Source organism: Montipora foliosa, chromosome 4 (assembly GCF_036669935.1).
Source record: "Montipora foliosa isolate CH-2021 chromosome 4, ASM3666993v2, whole genome shotgun sequence".
Classification (NCBI taxonomy): Eukaryota; Metazoa; Cnidaria; class Anthozoa; order Scleractinia; family Acroporidae; genus Montipora; species Montipora foliosa.
Genome location: NC_090872.1, coordinates 20,190,187 through 20,206,830, shown reverse-complemented (window position 1 = coordinate 20,206,830; position 16,644 = coordinate 20,190,187). Strand labels below are relative to the sequence as shown.

At 40.3% G+C, this 16,644-nt stretch overlaps 1 protein-coding gene across 1 annotated transcript; it reads right to left on the bottom strand.

Moving 5' to 3' along the window:
* Nucleotides 1-181: 181 nt before the first annotated feature.
* Nucleotides 182-12,769, bottom strand: LOC138000225 (uncharacterized). The gene is made up of 10 exons (XM_068846482.1): nucleotides 12,604-12,769; nucleotides 10,732-11,467; nucleotides 7,389-7,672; nucleotides 6,484-6,704; nucleotides 5,597-5,818; nucleotides 4,820-4,888; nucleotides 4,244-4,318; nucleotides 2,370-3,158; nucleotides 1,302-1,364; nucleotides 182-715 (listed from the first exon to the last, which is right to left on the bottom strand). The coding sequence occupies exons 2-10, from the start codon at nucleotides 10,783-10,785 to the stop codon at nucleotides 387-389; spliced, it is 2,106 nt and encodes a 701-aa protein (XP_068702583.1). The 5' UTR covers nucleotides 10,786-11,467; nucleotides 12,604-12,769; the 3' UTR covers nucleotides 182-386.
* Between the last annotated feature and the right edge of the window lie 3,875 nt (nucleotides 12,770-16,644).

Genomic DNA, 16,644 nt, shown 5'->3' with positions numbered 1-16,644 from the left:
TGTTTCCCCACCTGGGTTCCAGGTCCTTTTTCAGGGCGGCGTTAGAGAGAGACTACAACATCAAAGGGACCAATAAATTCACTTTTCCTGTAAATGCGTCAGGGTATCGCGGGCTTTCTCTTAACCTTTTGCTGTGCCGACCCAAGAAACAAGGGAAAAAAGTCAAGAAAACGCAAGAAGGAGGAAAAACTGCGGAAATTTATTTTGTTTTTTAATTAAACGAGTCATGGCAAACCTTTACTACTTTGCTTGATCATTATTGGTATAATATTGTCTCCTGAAATTTCATTTTAGCTTTACAAAGTCTCTCAGTTATGTCTAACTTAATTTCAAAGCAACTTTAAAAAATTCTTATGTCAGCAGATAGCCAAAGGCGCTCTGGCAAACTAAGCATTTGAGTCAAATCTGTTTCGTTGACATAGGCTGCACGATAAATGATGATTCTGGATAAGTTCAACAATGTCTCGTCTCTTGATTTGAAGAAGAAGCTCGTTGAATTCACTCAACCTCATTCTTGGATAAGAAGCTTTAATTGTGTCCAAAACATGTTCGGCAGGGTTTAAAGTGGTTTCGCAATCTCCAATTTCTTTCTCCACTCGCGCTGAAATGGCTAATTCCTTGAAATTCTTGTTAAGCTCCTTGCAAATTTGCTCCTTAAGGCAAAGTCTTTCTATTATAAGCTGAAAAAATAAGTCGTCTGGCTGTGGGCAACATTCTGCAAAAATAAATTATGACACAACAATTGAATAATGACAAACGTTATGATTCTGTGAGAGATTTTCCGCAAACTCAGTCAGTGGCTTGAAATTCAAACACAATTATTTCGACTGGACAATCGCAAAAAGGATGGAGAAAAGGTACAATCAAACTCACACAATCACAAGGATTTAAGCTGCAAGCAGCTCTACAGTTTCAGTCTTTTTGTGGAAGCGTGAGTTAAAAGACCCTATGCAAAAGTGGCTGCCTTTAAATTATTCTTTTGTTCATATTCAAAATAGCCCAACTAACCTCGTTTTTGAGACAAAAGTTCTAAAGAATTTGTTATCCCGAACGAGGTTAGTTGGGCTGTTTTGAATATGAACAAAAGATTAATTTAAAGGCAGCCATTTTTGCATAAGGTCTATAGAGCGACGAAGCCAGGAGAGACAAGATTGGATTAAGAGTGTTTCTCGAGTCTTAACCAAGGCTGATTATTTTGGCTTTACGCCTACATTGCTTTCAAGCCGTATTTTAGTGGCTTCATCCCTTAAGAGAATCGAACTAAAGCATTTTCGGGTCCAATGTCGACGCACATTGCATACCTTGGCAGCGATGTTTCTTGTTCCGTGGATAAGGGCGGTATGAACAATCAGATCTTGGAGTAACTAGATCAAAAGACAAGATAACAAGAAGCAATGTTCAGTGACTACACATGATGTAGTCTATACCTAGATTATTACATGTTCCATAAACACGCGGAATCTGACGTTCCGAAATTTCGAAATTTTTATTACAGTCATTGAGCTGGATAGAGTAAACAGCGTCACTTCGTTACTCCCTCCCTTTTGCATCCATTCTCTACTTTCTCATATCCCATAATACACCTCTTCTACCTCCCCCGCCCCCCCCCAGGCCCCCCCCCCCCCAAAAAAAAAATTGCATAAGCATTGCTTTCAATTCAACTTGGGACGTCTTCATGTCCCAAGAGAAATCGAAAACAATGATTATGCAAAATTCTGTGGGTTAAACAAGATGCATTATGAGATTTGAGAAAGTAGAGAATACTGGAACGCAAATATACCTTCTTGCAGGTACGGCGGCCATTTTGATTTCTATTGTTTCAAATAGCTATTATGGGATGCCCAGTGGGTAAATACATATTAATTTCCCCCCTGAGCATCCCATAATGTCTTTCCAAACAATAGAAATCAAAATGGCCGCCGTATCCACAAAAAGATCTGTTGCCCACTGGGACATCTACAGCAAAGAGAATTTAAATTAACTTGCTATGTTTTAGGTGTCCCAGTGCGCAGTTTGAGTTCTAATATGGCAGTTTTTGTACCATGTAATCACTAAGCTGCAAATGGTCTAGTACGGGATCCTCCAGTTTGGCCTTTTAAAACATGATTCTGAAATGATGTGCGGCCTGACACCTATTTGCATCTTCTCTTAAAAGAAAGGACGCTAATTATTATTAACGGGCTCTCTTTCAATTTGGTGGCATATAAAAGGACTCTTGCCATAACTTTAGATCAACCTTGATGACGACGAATTGTAACTTTTTAAAGCTACATTCTGAGAAAGCTGACAATCAGATAACTCATTTGCATCGTTTGTCTGAATCAAAACAGACCCAATTTTCTCTGCCTTAATAATCCTAGTATCATTACCGCCGACTTTCATGACGACAAAGCCTGTTCCTTCTTCTGGCCTCTGCGTCATCTCTCTCTCTTTGTCGTCCCCTGTTTCCGTTTTTGTTAAGAGCTCGGTCGGTCGTAATTCAGACTTGCAAGGGCTGGACAAGTCTTGTTTAGCAGTGGGGCTCTGTCTCCCCTCCACTGATCTGCTCTCATTGTTTCTCTTTGACGCTAGTGGGTTTTTTTTCGCCATTGGTTTTGACGGACCTGCTTGGTACTCTTTGTCGAATGCTTCCACACTAACTGGAATCGATTGCATCTCGTAGTTGCTCTGTGTGGACCCTCCACTTTGATTGCTAATTCCCTGATCTTCGTAAGAACTAGAATGGCTATGGAGGCTGGAGAAAATTGATGGATCAGGCGAAACCCTGCAAGAAGAGGAAGCTTGACTCGTGCAAGTCGACCATGAAGAAGGTGTGACACAGCGATGTTCAGGTGATCGCCCCACATATGGTGATGCCGTTACGCAAGAGGAATTTGCAGAGCACGTCGCGCATGAATGTCCTGGTGATTGCACTTGTGCTTGAGATCTTATCACGTGAGTTGGAAAAGGATAGGATGTCACGCAATGATGGTCAGGTGACCGCCTACCAGGCGGAGATGGCGTTCGACCGTTTGAAGACGAATTTGTGGTGACGCAGCGATGATCAGACCGCGAAGAGAAGTGGCTTGGAATATTTCCTCTCTCTTGCCATTCGTCCGAAATTGTTTCAGCAGACAAGGAGCTGAAGGTCAATTTATCAAGGGACCGGAGTGAAGTTTCTACAAGAAACGAAGGGTGGATGCTTAATTAATATATAACTATTTTAATTAGTCATTTTATTGACTAGTCACACCAAATTTCCAAGTGTTTGCTTCCTCGGCGCTGTGACTAACGTAACTCTGTGTTTTTGGTTAAAACTAAGAAAAACCCATCTCTTAAAATTCTCACCGGTGTATAACAAATCGTGCAAATCTAAGAGGTTAATATAAGATGCCTCTTTACAGAAATTGGCACCCATTGAAGTGTTTTGGCAATCTCTTCAAGAAAACTTGGACATCCTGGCCCATGGTTGTTAAATGATTGTTAAACAAATGGCCCAATTTGTCAAGATGTCATTGTAAAAACTCTTGTTTTTTCGGCCATTTTAACTTGATCAAAAACAAAACTGTGGTGATAAACATATCATGCATAATGTATTTTAACTTGTCGTTTCGTATGATATGTTATAAATCTTCAGAAGTGACTGTTGAACAAATTTTAAAATCCTATATATGTGTAAAACTTTGAAAGAGACTGGTAACTTAATTAAGAACAATGCTCTTAACAAATAAATGTAATATAGGCAGTGAAAACTGGCTTGTTTAATTGGTTAATAAAGCCAGAGTTTCTGACTGCCACCGTTTGCACTCAAGATGTCATTGGCTATCATCCTTGCCGTCCGCAACAAGACAAAACGGAGTAGAGATATTGGATCTCCACTAATTTAAAATCAACCCTAGCCTGTTCAAGGCGCAGATAGTCGGGAAAGCGAAACAATTCCGAGACACGAATGATTTTGAAGTTGGGGAGAAAATAAAGGGGACATTTCGTGACACTTATTGAAATCAAGATGCATCTAATTTCTGGACATATGTATACTGGGCGGGAAAAACGCGTGGGTGCTGTGGTCGAGGCAAGGATGTAAATTCTCCTTACAATTTCAATCCTGTCCGGTAGACAGATATTGAGAATGAGGATTATTGTCAGCTGGTGGATATTGTCTTGATATAACACCAAATTCTCATGACCAGCCTGCAAATAAATCTATGGTATTACTTTGGAGAGTGAACTTTTAGATATTGGGAGTGAAAGAGTTAAAAAGTACCTGACGTTTTTATATTGCATGTACACCGCTTTTGTTCGTTCGCTGTCTCCTCGGTTCCACTGTTGCAGCAAAGATCTGAGTATCAAAGGAATGCCACGAAATTATTAGCAAGTGAGATAAAATCTTTTTCTTAAGTTGAGAAAACGGAGCCCTTGTTTGAGTCTGCCCTAAGGCGCTAGAAGCAAATAGTGCTCACGATTTTCTATAACATGAAATTATTTTTAACAAGGTGGACAATATTGACTGATTTGTAAAAGAGTGGTCTACAACTTTGGAGCACATACAGAGCAATGTCAATGATTTTAGTGTAAAATTCAATTATTTAGCTTTCCTATCCAGGTTTCATCCATTTTTTGATCGACTATATACAGACCCAATACATTTTTAGAATGGTAACTCGTGCGATCCGATCGAGTTAAGCGAGCGAATCCTTGCACCATATATTTCCATAATTGTGTTTATTTTTATCGTTTGTGCCCATGCCCGCGCGGCCACTTTCACACCAAATGACAAATAAGGTGTCGTCGTAAACCCTGGCAACATTGAACTATTTTGATTGGTAGGTTGTTAGCTTACTTGTAATTGAATGCGATCGCAGGGTTGGTGACATTGGCTCTTCATAAGGAGGGATGGGTCTGGCATTATCTGCAAATAAGAAGCATAGCACATTTAGCTCACTTACGGCGTGTTGTTTGCAAAAAATATTTGAAATAACGTCAGTGATTTTTTGGGGATATTCTTATTCCTGAGTTATTATTTTTACGTTTCATTTGGTTTTTTTTTCTGCTAGAAGATGTGGGTTCTGCCGGGTTTAGTGTCCTCTGAACAAATCAGTCAAAGAATATATTGTAATAGCACGATAGAGAGGCTCGGCTTTTGTCAGTTGATTCCGATGGCTATTTGAGCTTTTTGCAGGAGATTTGTGCCCACCAGCCTCAGTCATTCTTACTGTAAACTTTGCCTTGTATTAAACTGAAATAACAGCCTAAGAGCACCGAAGTACCACTGCATGACATGGAGAGTACGTTTTCACACTTTTTGGCAACAAAAAAGGACAGGTTCTTTTGATGCTTCCCGTTTGTTTCATGGTACATTATTCAGGATTTTCAAACCGTTGTATCATGGCTGACAAATCAGGGTGTCTTTTACAATCTCCCCTGCTATTAATACTAAATTGGTGCGAGAAGTGTTCATCTGTTGACTAACTGCGCATTCTTGAATAAACGATTTCTCTTCAAGGTTCGTGTAAGTGTTCTTAGAATGACAATATTCCGGGATCAGCCAGTGGTGGTTATTCTCGATACTGGCCTAAAGAACCACGGCCTCTAGGAATACGAATAGACTGTCACTCACTTATTGGTTCCTCCGTGGCTGGTTCGTTATGGTGACCTTCTACCAAAACGGAAGTGGTTTCACCCTCAGTACTCAGTTCCCCGTATTTTCCACAGCAGTGACTGCTGATTTTCTTGCGGGTTCGTGCGTGAAATGCCGCGATTGCTAGCAATCCAAGAATAACAGCTATTAAGCAGACAAGTACAATCCATCCAGGTTTCCGGAAAGGGCTGAGAGGTTTGTCTGTAAAGAAAACCATAAGGTTATGTCGTTTATTAAGTGCAGTCGATATAATATGCGTCGCATAATGTGGAAGCAGTGTGGCCCAGTGGTTAGGGCGCTTGCCTTGAGATTCGGAGATCCCGGGTTCAAAACCCGTTCTAATCACTCGTTGAATTTGTTCCTGGTAGTCCCTAGTTCAACTTCCCAGCTGCACTTTTACATAGCCAACTGGTTTGCCTCCGGCCAGTTGGGATTCTTAACAGTTGTTGTTCTGTTCTGCCGTTTCGTTGATTGTGTTTCAGTGGCCCTGAAAAGCCCCTATGGGGAGCGGCAGTTAAGTATGTATTGTATTATATTGCATATAAATTGGCTGTTCGAAGAAGCTAACTTTTAAGTTGTAGCTGTAGAAAGGCTCTAGACCCTTGAGAAAGACGCAACAGAAAGATAGCTGGTACTGAGTTCACTCTCTGTCATGATGAAACATGAAAATTTCTTCTCAGGCAACTAATAAGCAAACCGTCCGCACTTCTCGCGCGAGCTGCACGCTAAAAGGGACGCGTGAATGAGATGTCGTAGCAGCTTATCTTTGCTCACTGGTGCATAACGTCTCGTAATCCCCAACTGAAAAGGAAAGCTAGTGTGGAGACTGATTTTGTCAATAGCACAGATGAAGAAAACTCTCCTACCTTTATCTGTTGCTTTGTTAAAATTCGGCGTGGGAAATTTCATCTGCGTTGTGTTTGCTAATGAGTCTGGCTGCTTATATGACGGCAAAGGTTTTGCTGTTGAAGTCATCGAAGTCATTGGCGACTTCGATGGCGTCATAATGACCTTTGGTGTCGCCTTTGTTGCTTTGTGGTCTGGCGTTGGCGACTTCACACAATCCCCTCCTTCCGATTCATAGGTCCTTCAAATAATGTAAAAAGAGGAGTATTCAAATAAATCAGCAACTATTAAAAAGCGCCTGAGCTTGATGAGAGAGATAATGAATGTTTACCGTGGTAAATGTCATAAATGCCACGATGAAATGCATATTAGTCGATGGTAACTCGGAAATACTAATAAAACCATTTCCAGTCCTAGCAGTATAGCGAGACAACTGTCACTTGAACCAAGTTTCATGGCCCTTCTCCACGAGTCTCCGGTTATAGCTCACTGGTAAAGCATCTGAATTAGCAATCGGAAGGTGATTAGGTCTGGGTGAATCCTAACCCTAACCCACCCCTGTCCCCTAATCACCCTTACCCTCACTCCCTACCCCCAGCCCTCACCGGAAGGTCGTAAATTCGACTCCCGCAGTGGAGCAGCCTCGTTCTCAGGGTGTCTCTTTTCTGCCTCCATTGTTTCAGAGAGACCCTGGGTTGGCAGTGGAGTTCTAGGTTTTTTTTATTTCGAGTATCCCCTTGCCAAAAAATTTCATCTCATCCAGACTGAGGTTAATAGCACAAAATTTTGCAGGTAACATTCCTATCTGCCACCCTCTTCTTAATTCTCTTGTGACGCCTAGTCGATCTTCAAAGTTCTTGATATTAATTATACCCATTCCTCAATTATTCCTTATATTACTTATTTATTTTACGATTTATCTCACCCTTTAGGACATGCGCAAACGGTATTACTGGTCGGTGTGCAGGGCCAGATCTCAACCTTCTTCACGGTCTTGCAGTAGAGACAATTTTTACAGACTTTTGTGGAATTCCCGTCGTTGTAGTTAATACCGACAGTACAGTTCGTGCACTTGTTGCCGGTCTGCTCTCCATTGCTGTTATGTCCACAATAGTCTGTGATCTGTTCTCCAGGGGGGCATGGCGGGCATTGTGTACAGCGCCCACCTTGTTTAAATTGATCTTTTTTGCACTCCTCGCCAGCCACTCCCTGTAATGAAAAGCGTCATAACATTGATGGTAGTTATTATTTGAGAACGACAATAAAAGTGATGATGATGATGATGATGTTGTTGTTGTTGTTGTTGATGACGAAGTTGGTGATGATGATGATGCTGTTAATGATGACGATGATGATGATGACGTTGTTGTTGTAGTTGATGATGATGATGATGACGATGTTTGTGATGATGATGATGCTGTCAATGATGATGATGATGATGACGTTGTTGTTGTTGTTGATGATGATGATGATGATGACGATGTTTGTGATGATGATGATGCTGTCAATGATGATGATGATGATGATGACGTTCTTGTTGAAGTTGATGATGATGATGATGACGATGTTTGTGATGATGATGATGCTGTCAATGATGATGATGATGATGATGACGTTGTTGTTGTTGTTGATGATGATAATTATGATGATGGCGATGTTGGTGTTGTTGATGATGCTGTCAATGATGATGATGATGATGATGACGATGTTGTTGTTGTTGATGATGCTGTCAATGATGACGATGATTATGATGATGATAATGATGACGATGTTGTTGTTGTTGATGATGATGATGATGATGACGATGTTGTTGTTGTTGATGATGCTGTTAATGATGACGATGATGATGAAGATGATAATGATGACGATGTTGTTGTTGTTGATGATGATGATGATGACGACGATGTTTGTGATGTTTTTGTTGATGACCATGATGATGATGATGTTTTTGATGACGACGACGATGATGATGATGTTGGTGATGAGCAGGATGATGATGACGATGATGATCTTGATGATAATAATGATCAGAGGGTGCAAAAGGCGGGCGCAAACCTCTTGAATAAGAGGTAAACTATAAACCAAATTCAACCTTCCTTTTCACAAAATGAAACGCCCATTTTTTACACCCGCAAAGCGGACTTTACCTTCGACGTTACATGCAACGATTCATTTGACAATTTTACTTTTAATGAAAAGTTTTGTCTGGGAATTGTGGAACTGACCAGTCACGCGGAACTGACCAGTTGGTTGAAGATTTTATCTAGACTAAGGAAACCAGAAAAAAGACTGAACGAACTGAACAAGTATAAATAAATCTTTTTTTGAGAGAGGAACGATTGTGGTATAGGTTTTGTTTTGACTACACTGCGCTAGTGACCTCAGTAGTTTCTGAAAAACAGCTACTCTATGATTGGGAGGATTTGGGGAGTTTACTCTGGTGCAGTGTAGCAAAATTCAGCTGAACCGGCTCTGGTATAGGCTAAGGGTTCCAGGGTACTAGTGGCACATCCCCCACCAAGAAGTTCCTAAAGTACCGCCGCGCGCGCGCCCCCGGGCCAGAAGCTAAGTAACTCTTGACTCAAGTGTGTTAAGGCTTGACCAAGTTCATAAATTGGCATATTTCGTTTTACGAGGAAAAATTTATCCAATCGATGTTAACTTGAAATATGCATGCTTAGCTTTCTACTTGCTGTTTCACCTGAAATGTGTCACATGATTTTTAACGGCTAAAAACAATTTAAATCTTTTATCGGAAACAAGGATGGAAAAGTTATCTCATATCAAGCTACCTTGCTCAAGTACTCCTATCGAGGCTTTATCACTCTGCCTTTTAATCATATGCCGATCTTAATGGCAACGGTAAATGAAAATTAAAAGAAAAAAAAACAGGTCAAATCACACAATAAGTGTCCATAGAGGTCGCAATGAAAATGAACGATATCTCATTAAATATTAATAGGTATAATTATATGTTAATGGTAGTTTTAAGCAGTTTCAAGCAAAACGTTGTCGGACTTTTTTAGGGTAAACGTTCCCCCAAACTCAAAAACAAGCGTTATGACGTCTTCAGTCAAGAAATGTGACGTGCGTGACACAGGCAACTACGATTGAAATGCATAATGACCATAATTAAAAATGAAAAGGTTAGGATGCAGAAAGTAGAAATACTGTTAAATATTCAAGTCACGATATACTTGGGGAATGTTAAAAGAATCTGAGAAATGGTCATACCAACGTTTTATTCATGTTAGAGCGGTTTTCAATTGAGTGTAGAAAGTAATTAGCGAATTACTTTGGTTTTGCATCTACTTCACTCAGTGATTGGTTCAAAGTTTTCGCGCCACTTTTTCAACCAATCAGAAGTGAAACCAAAACCAATTGTGGCTCGCGCGTGCACATTTTCCCGCCTTTTGTGTCGGCTACGTGTAATTACTTCGAGTTTTGATTGGTTTACTGGATTGTCTCCGTCCTTTTTGATTGGTTAAAGTAATTACTATGGTTTTGGTTTTACGACACTCATTTGAAAACCGCTCTACCTATGTCAAATAAGGACTTAATGCAAAAAAAATGTGTCCCTTCCTTTTACCTAAATTACTCTACTATGTAACTTGATAGTAGTGTAATGAAAGTCACCTTTTTATGAAGACGAGTAATAAACTATTCTATATATATTTACTACACCTCTGTTTCACATTGTACAAATGAGGAACTTAAAACCGGGGTACAACGCAGTTACGATCAACAGCCGGACGAGGATTTTGTGAAATATGATGAAAAGTTAAGCAAATGGTAAAAATGAGTCGCCACGTTCCCGAGACCCCGAGTCCTTACGTCCCCACTTCCCCGAGTCCCCGAGTCTCCGAGTCTCCACGTCCCGACGTCCCCGAGTTCCCAAGTCCCCACGGCCCCTGTCTCCGCATCCCCGCGTCCCCGTCAGACTTTTCGACACAGCCGTTTCTTTTCCAATCAATTCCAAGCATTTAAAAGTAATCTGACAGGCCCAGATGGAACACCACTGAAGATCCACATCTGAAGTTATCTTATTTAAACCACGAGTTCACTCGCACAACAGAGACTTTAAAAATATATCCATCAATTGGTTACATGGAATACAAAAAAGACATTCCGTTCTGCACTGATGCTGTGAATTATTTTTTAAAACCTTCAATAATTAACTACAAACATTTTACTGTTTAAGATTCTTAACAGCACCTAAAAAGTTTGGAAACACGCTTAAAAATAATTGCATCATCAAACTCACTTACGTTGAAGGAGAGCAACGCGACAAAAGCCAACTTGAGGATGCTAATATTTGCCATGAAGAACTGGATGAATAATGCAACGCCAGCTGTGCAGTTTCAACCGTTCTGTGGTCTAACTAAACTTTTCAAACAGAGCACTGAGCAATGAAATTTTGGGAGAGAATTCTGAACATACAGACCGTAGAAAGCAAAAGGTAACACAGCCCCCGCAAAATCATTAACTATTGATGCTTCTTTGGGTGTTTTCGAAAGTAAACGATCACGGGATGTCAATGTTTAATTATAGTTATTCTTCGGAATCTTTCCCTTTCTAGTATGTAGGTTTAATCACCTCTCATTTTACAGTAATAGAAACGAAATGGAAATTTATTCCGCGAAGTTAGTTTCAGTTTCAGCTCTTATGGAAGTGATCGATTAAGTATGAACAAAAAGACATTTTACAGAAATTAAAGGTTCTCGTCTCGATCTTCTCTCAACCCGTTACGGCGTCGTTACATTTATGAGTCACGGTTAAACTTCCGGTGTTGTGACTTCCCCTAAGACTTGGTAATCGTTGCTATGAACACTCTATCGAACACCAGAATAAGCGAAAATATTGCATCAATAACAAAATACCAAGATTTTAGTATTTCTTTCACGTTTTGAAAGATAATGAACAATATTAACATGAAAGCAGTTTTCTTTTATCGTGCATGGCATATCGAGGAAGTTAAAGAACGCAGCCCACATGCGAATTGTTCTGAAAAATATAACAAAGCACAAAAATAGATTATTACCGTAATTTATTCAAACATTTCATCATAAAACAAGAAAGCGCTAGAAGAAAGCGAAGTTTTCCTGAAACTTAGAAGTTGTCTCCGGTTGTGGCTCATGCGCGTGAGCAGGTAGAGGAAAAATAGGTTTTTGCGAAAAAGGCTCGACAATCGATGACTGATCCTTAATCGCCCACCCCGTCCCCTCCCCTCCCCTCCCCCCCCCCCCCAAAAAAAAAAGAATTCGGCATCCCCATCGTTTGGCTCCTTCATAGTTAATTTGTTTCAAGGACGGAGGTTTTTCCCAGCTGACACTTGAAATGACAAACACACAGCTGACAAAAATGTAAGCAACGCATCCACGTCACGTCGACAAGAGACGTTTCATGAGATGAACTCAAGAGAAATTCGACATACTATGTAATTTGGGGGTGGATACATGGCGAATTTTAGCCCGGGTTCTGAAAGAAATCCTCTTGAAACGAAAGTGGTGATTACATGGAGAAGGTTTGTTCTGTCGCACTTTGTAATAATCATCGCACTTTGTAATACCTGTCGCATTTTGTAAACACTCGTCGCACTTCGTAATTAAATAGCTGTTGCACTTTGTTAGGTTTCTGAAACCGGTCCAGGATTCTCAGCCCGGGCAAAAGAGCTGAAAATTTTGCCGAAAATTTCGGTCTTTGTCTTGGCAATTACAGCGGGTATGTTGGAGAGAAAAAAACTATTTCTACGAGACTGAGAGGTACTCGACACTCCTGCCAGAGTCGTCATCAGGGGTTGATCTCAAGTTAGGATGAAACATGAGTCATTTTGCACTCGCCTATTCGCGTCCTTCCCTTTAATTATTTAACGAGATATAAAAATAAAAGGCCATGATCGTCATGGTTCTAATTAAGGAGGGTGGTCGAATTTAGTGTTTCAAGTTTCAATACTGGTAAGAATTTTTGATTTGGCAAGGGTGTCCCAAAGAAGAGTTTTCCATTTGTCAAAGAAAGACTGGTTTCTCGTGCTCTTTTTGAAGCGAACCAAGAACTACCAAACCAAACCTTTGGTTTGTCGGATGCACTTTTTCAGAATCATTGCAGGGTATATAAAAAAAATAGAGTCAATTAGTTGTTACCTCGGCACAGGATCCTTCCTTTTTGGCAAAAATATGACAGCGTCGATCGTCAGGAAAGGTGTTTGGAAAACTGTAACGTTGATAGTTATATAATATAATCCGAAGTTTGAGACAAATCCTACACTGTGGTGACCGTGAATCGTGATGAAGTGCAGAAAATATCCCGGTAAGGCCCAGGGCATGCGCAGGTGTGGATTCTGTTCGTGCCCGTTTACTCAAAGATACTCAAATGGAAATCAAGTTTATTTAATGATATGTCTTTCGAACGGGACTAGAAACTGTTCCACAATTATGAAAGATGGCTAACATTTCCCCAGTTTACAAGGACGGAATCATAAATTCTGCGGAAAATTGCAGACGAAATTTCCTGGTTGTCTGTAACTGATTAGAAAATGTCAGGAGATAATTGTTCATTCTCACGGTTATTTATGATCAGGTATGTCATTATTTACATGACTCGCACCACGGTTTCCTTTGTGAAAGGTAGATATACTCAGTGTCACCCAGTTGGTGCATCACGACTGGGCTAAAGCCTTATATAATTAACCAACTACAAGTTGATGTGGTATTTTTAGATTTTTCAAAAGCTTTTGATCTCTTTGATCATTCTCTTTTGATAATGAAGCTAGGACAGAAATGATTGAGGGGAAAACTACTTGACTGACTGGTGTAAGGATTATTTAGCTAATCGCAAACAAAAATTGTGAGTTGTTCGGTTAGTCCTAGGCTCTCCTTGGCTTCAGTACTGTTACATCTGGCGAAACGCAAGGCTCGAGCCTCGGACACCATTTTTTTTTGTGATCTTTATTAATGATCTGCCCAGTGTAGTTTCTGAGGCTAACAAGATTGTACTCTATGCAGATGACAGTTAGCTTTACAAGGTTACTCACTATGATGTTAATGACCAAGAGTGTTTTCAACAGGATCTCAATAGTACTGAAGGCTGGTGTAGAGGAACAATAAGATTAAAATGGTTGATGCTAGTGAATGTGAGCCGGTAATGATTATTATGCTAGATGCCAAAGGCAGCGCGCGGTAAAAATTGAAAAATTTCGTTTTATTTTCATCGTAGTCACAAATCGCCGTGTTTTTCTGTTGTGCGATTTCATTGGCTCCCTTCTACCTTGGAATCACGTGCAAGAGCAGTCGTCGATCAAGGTAGACAAACACTACGTGTGATTTCATTGGCTCCAGTCCAACTTGGAATGCGAGAGGTCGTGAGTTCGACTCTGGCCGGACCAACACTCAGGGAACACTCAGTGACTTAAAATAACTGAGAAGAAAGTGCTGTCTTTGTAATAACATCAGCAAATGGTGAGACTTTCAAGTCTTCTCGGATAACGACTATAAACCGTCGGCCCCGTCTCACAAATATCTTTCATGTTCATTGTGGGACGTTAAAGAACCCACACACTATTCGAGAAGAGTAGGGAATGAAGTTCCCGGTGTTCAGGGCTGTCCTTCGTGAGTGTGTGGATGGATGGGTATAACAGGTCCACATCAGCTGAATAGCTGCCAAAACATCAACCTGCTCGAACAAATAAATAACAAACAACTATTACTAGTGTAGTTTTTGGGTTTCCTCCAGGTACGGTGCTGGGCGCTTTCATTGAGAATCCCTTTTCAACATTGTTCCATATGTTTCTTTACAGCGTTGTATTTTTTGTGCTTTGTTCGATAGAGTTGTATAAACCAAATCTCGATGTATTTGTCTTTGCTGGCTTTTAATCATAATACGTTGCACTTCCAACCAGAATGCACTTCTCTAAGGAGGAGCTTCGCTTTGACCAGGAGTCACAGTGACGAACTATATAGTTCTCTCAGTGTTGTGTCGAAGGCTATCCCATGCGTAAACTGGCGATCCGAGAGTACTTGAATACCTAACTCTTTAATATCGTTTCTTATTACACTCTGACACCGTTTAAAACTATCTGATAACTGTACTTGAAAACTCCTAATTGAACTCGAAACTGCTATAGATGCTGGTACTGAATACACAATACTGAACAATGCTGAATAATACTGAACACTCTTTCGCGTCACGTGGTAACATGACATCACAATGACATCACAACTTCTAACACTACACTCTTAACTAGTATAGCCAAAGGATATGAAATTGTTGCGGACATTGTAGAACGAAGAGTTCACTCAAGGTGACAACGTAGAAATAAGGCAATTTGAAACGAGCAGGGTTTCATGGTGGTTCAAATATCTTCTGCTCCTATCCAAAAGACCAACTATTCAATTGCATTTGATGTAGATCTAGGTTGAATATATTTAAGCACTTGAAAAAATGTTTCAGTCATGGCAAAACAGTGAAAATGCAGGAGAAGTGTCGAAATCTTTTTACTTAATTAAGTAGCCTGCGTAGAAAGCGCGAGGGGAGGGGAGAGAGAAGCGAAGCGAGTGACCAAACCACGCGGAAAGGGAACTGGGGAGGGAGAAAAGGCCTGGTCACTCGCTTCGCTTCCCTCTCCCCTTGAGCTGACTACACAGGCCGCTATTAATAAAGGGGTCGATAATGTCGAAGCTCCCTGTCAAAGAGCGATGCATTCTGGCTACTCGCTCCGTAGCTATTAAAAGTATTTTGAAACTTGGGTCCTGTTTTGTCTGTCTTCAGTTCTGATGCATCCATGGCACTCGACTTATCAAACCTTACAAATCGATTCTTTGATCCTAATCAAAATTTAGTATTTGTCGGGAGTTCTGGGGCCCGTTTCTCGAACGTAGACCAACTTTAATTAAACTTTACGGGCCATTTTCGGGTGTCGCAATTCACTCTGGAACGGAGAGGATTTAAGTCGTAAAACTTCACAGTCACTTTGCATTTTGTTACCTTGGAGACATAAGTTAAAAGATCGGCTTTCCATAGCTAGCGATTAGCAGTGCCCGAATTTATCAGTGTCTTCATGCTGTCACAAGTTAATCGTAATCTAATGGGCCATTTCCGAGTCTCAACTATTGTAAGGGAAATGAGTTTGCAGAATACGCAACTCATTTCCATTTTAATGGTTGTGCAACAGGACTCGCTTTGAAACTGAGGCATGCAGCAACTCGGAAATGGGCTATTGGATTTGAGAATAATATGTCGTTAAAACTTATCGAACTCAAATTCTTATCTGTCAAAAAAACGTTTGACTACAGGCAAACAGCAGACATTTGCAACTGGTACTCTAACATCTCCCTCTTTGCCTCAAATTGTTCTTGTAAATCTCGAAGTCTTCGCTCCTTTAAGTGCAATATACACAATGTTCGCAGAAGTTTCGCATCCTTCAAGTATCCAACTACGGTATGACCATGTTTTCTTTTTCCACCTAGCAATACACTGAAGGTAATGGCCTTTCAAGAAGCCGAAAAGAGACCGACACAGTCAAATTTCTTTCTAGACAGCGATAAGCGAACTAAAGGCGCAGCATAGTGAGAAAACTGAGTAAAGACAGCAACATTCAAAAATAATTCTTCAAAAGAAATAACTATCAGGAAAAGGTAACGGGGAAATTTGCAACAACAAGTACATTTGAGAACACCCAAAAAAGTGTACGCGTTAGTTATAACATAACTATGGTTATAATGAGAGAGAATGGTGAAAAAGACGACATGCCTGCTTTGTAATGATTTGAAAATACAGTTTTTTTGAATAAATGAACTTGATTTTACGTCTTCACTGGAAAATGATGTCACGATGGCCCACAGGCAGCCCAAGCTCGGTATACGATTTATAGACCTTGTATGGGAAAAGATACTTTGAGCTTATAAATGCTAAAATAATCTGTAAATGTAGAAATAAAGTTCGCTTACCTCTACATAGGGTTGTCCTCTTTTTTTCTGTGCAATCGGAGGACAAATTTGTGTCCGTTTTAGACGGGTTTGTGGCTTTCGAACTTTTGCACACTATCCACGCGCAATAATTAGACTGTTTCAAATTGGCCAATGAGAGTGCAGAATGTAATACGATCGCCATCAAGCTATAACGGCCGTAGCCACACATCTAGCTGAACGGATGGGAAGATTATAGAAAGTCGAACATTATTTGGAATT

Bases quoted from the DNA above. Each gene is read 5' to 3' on its own strand.
- LOC138000225 (XM_068846482.1), bottom strand. From the start codon at position 10,785: ATGGCAAATATTAGCATCCTCAAGTTGGCTTTTGTCGCGTTGCTCTCC. The intron at 7,673-10,731 runs GTAAGTGAGTTT...TTTTCATTACAG, and splicing joins TCGCGTTGCTCTCCTTCAAC to GGAGTGGCTGGCGAGGAGTG. The intron at 4,319-4,819 runs GTAAGCTAACAA...TTTGATACTCAG, and splicing joins GCGATCGCATTCAATTACAA to ATCTTTGCTGCAACAGTGGA.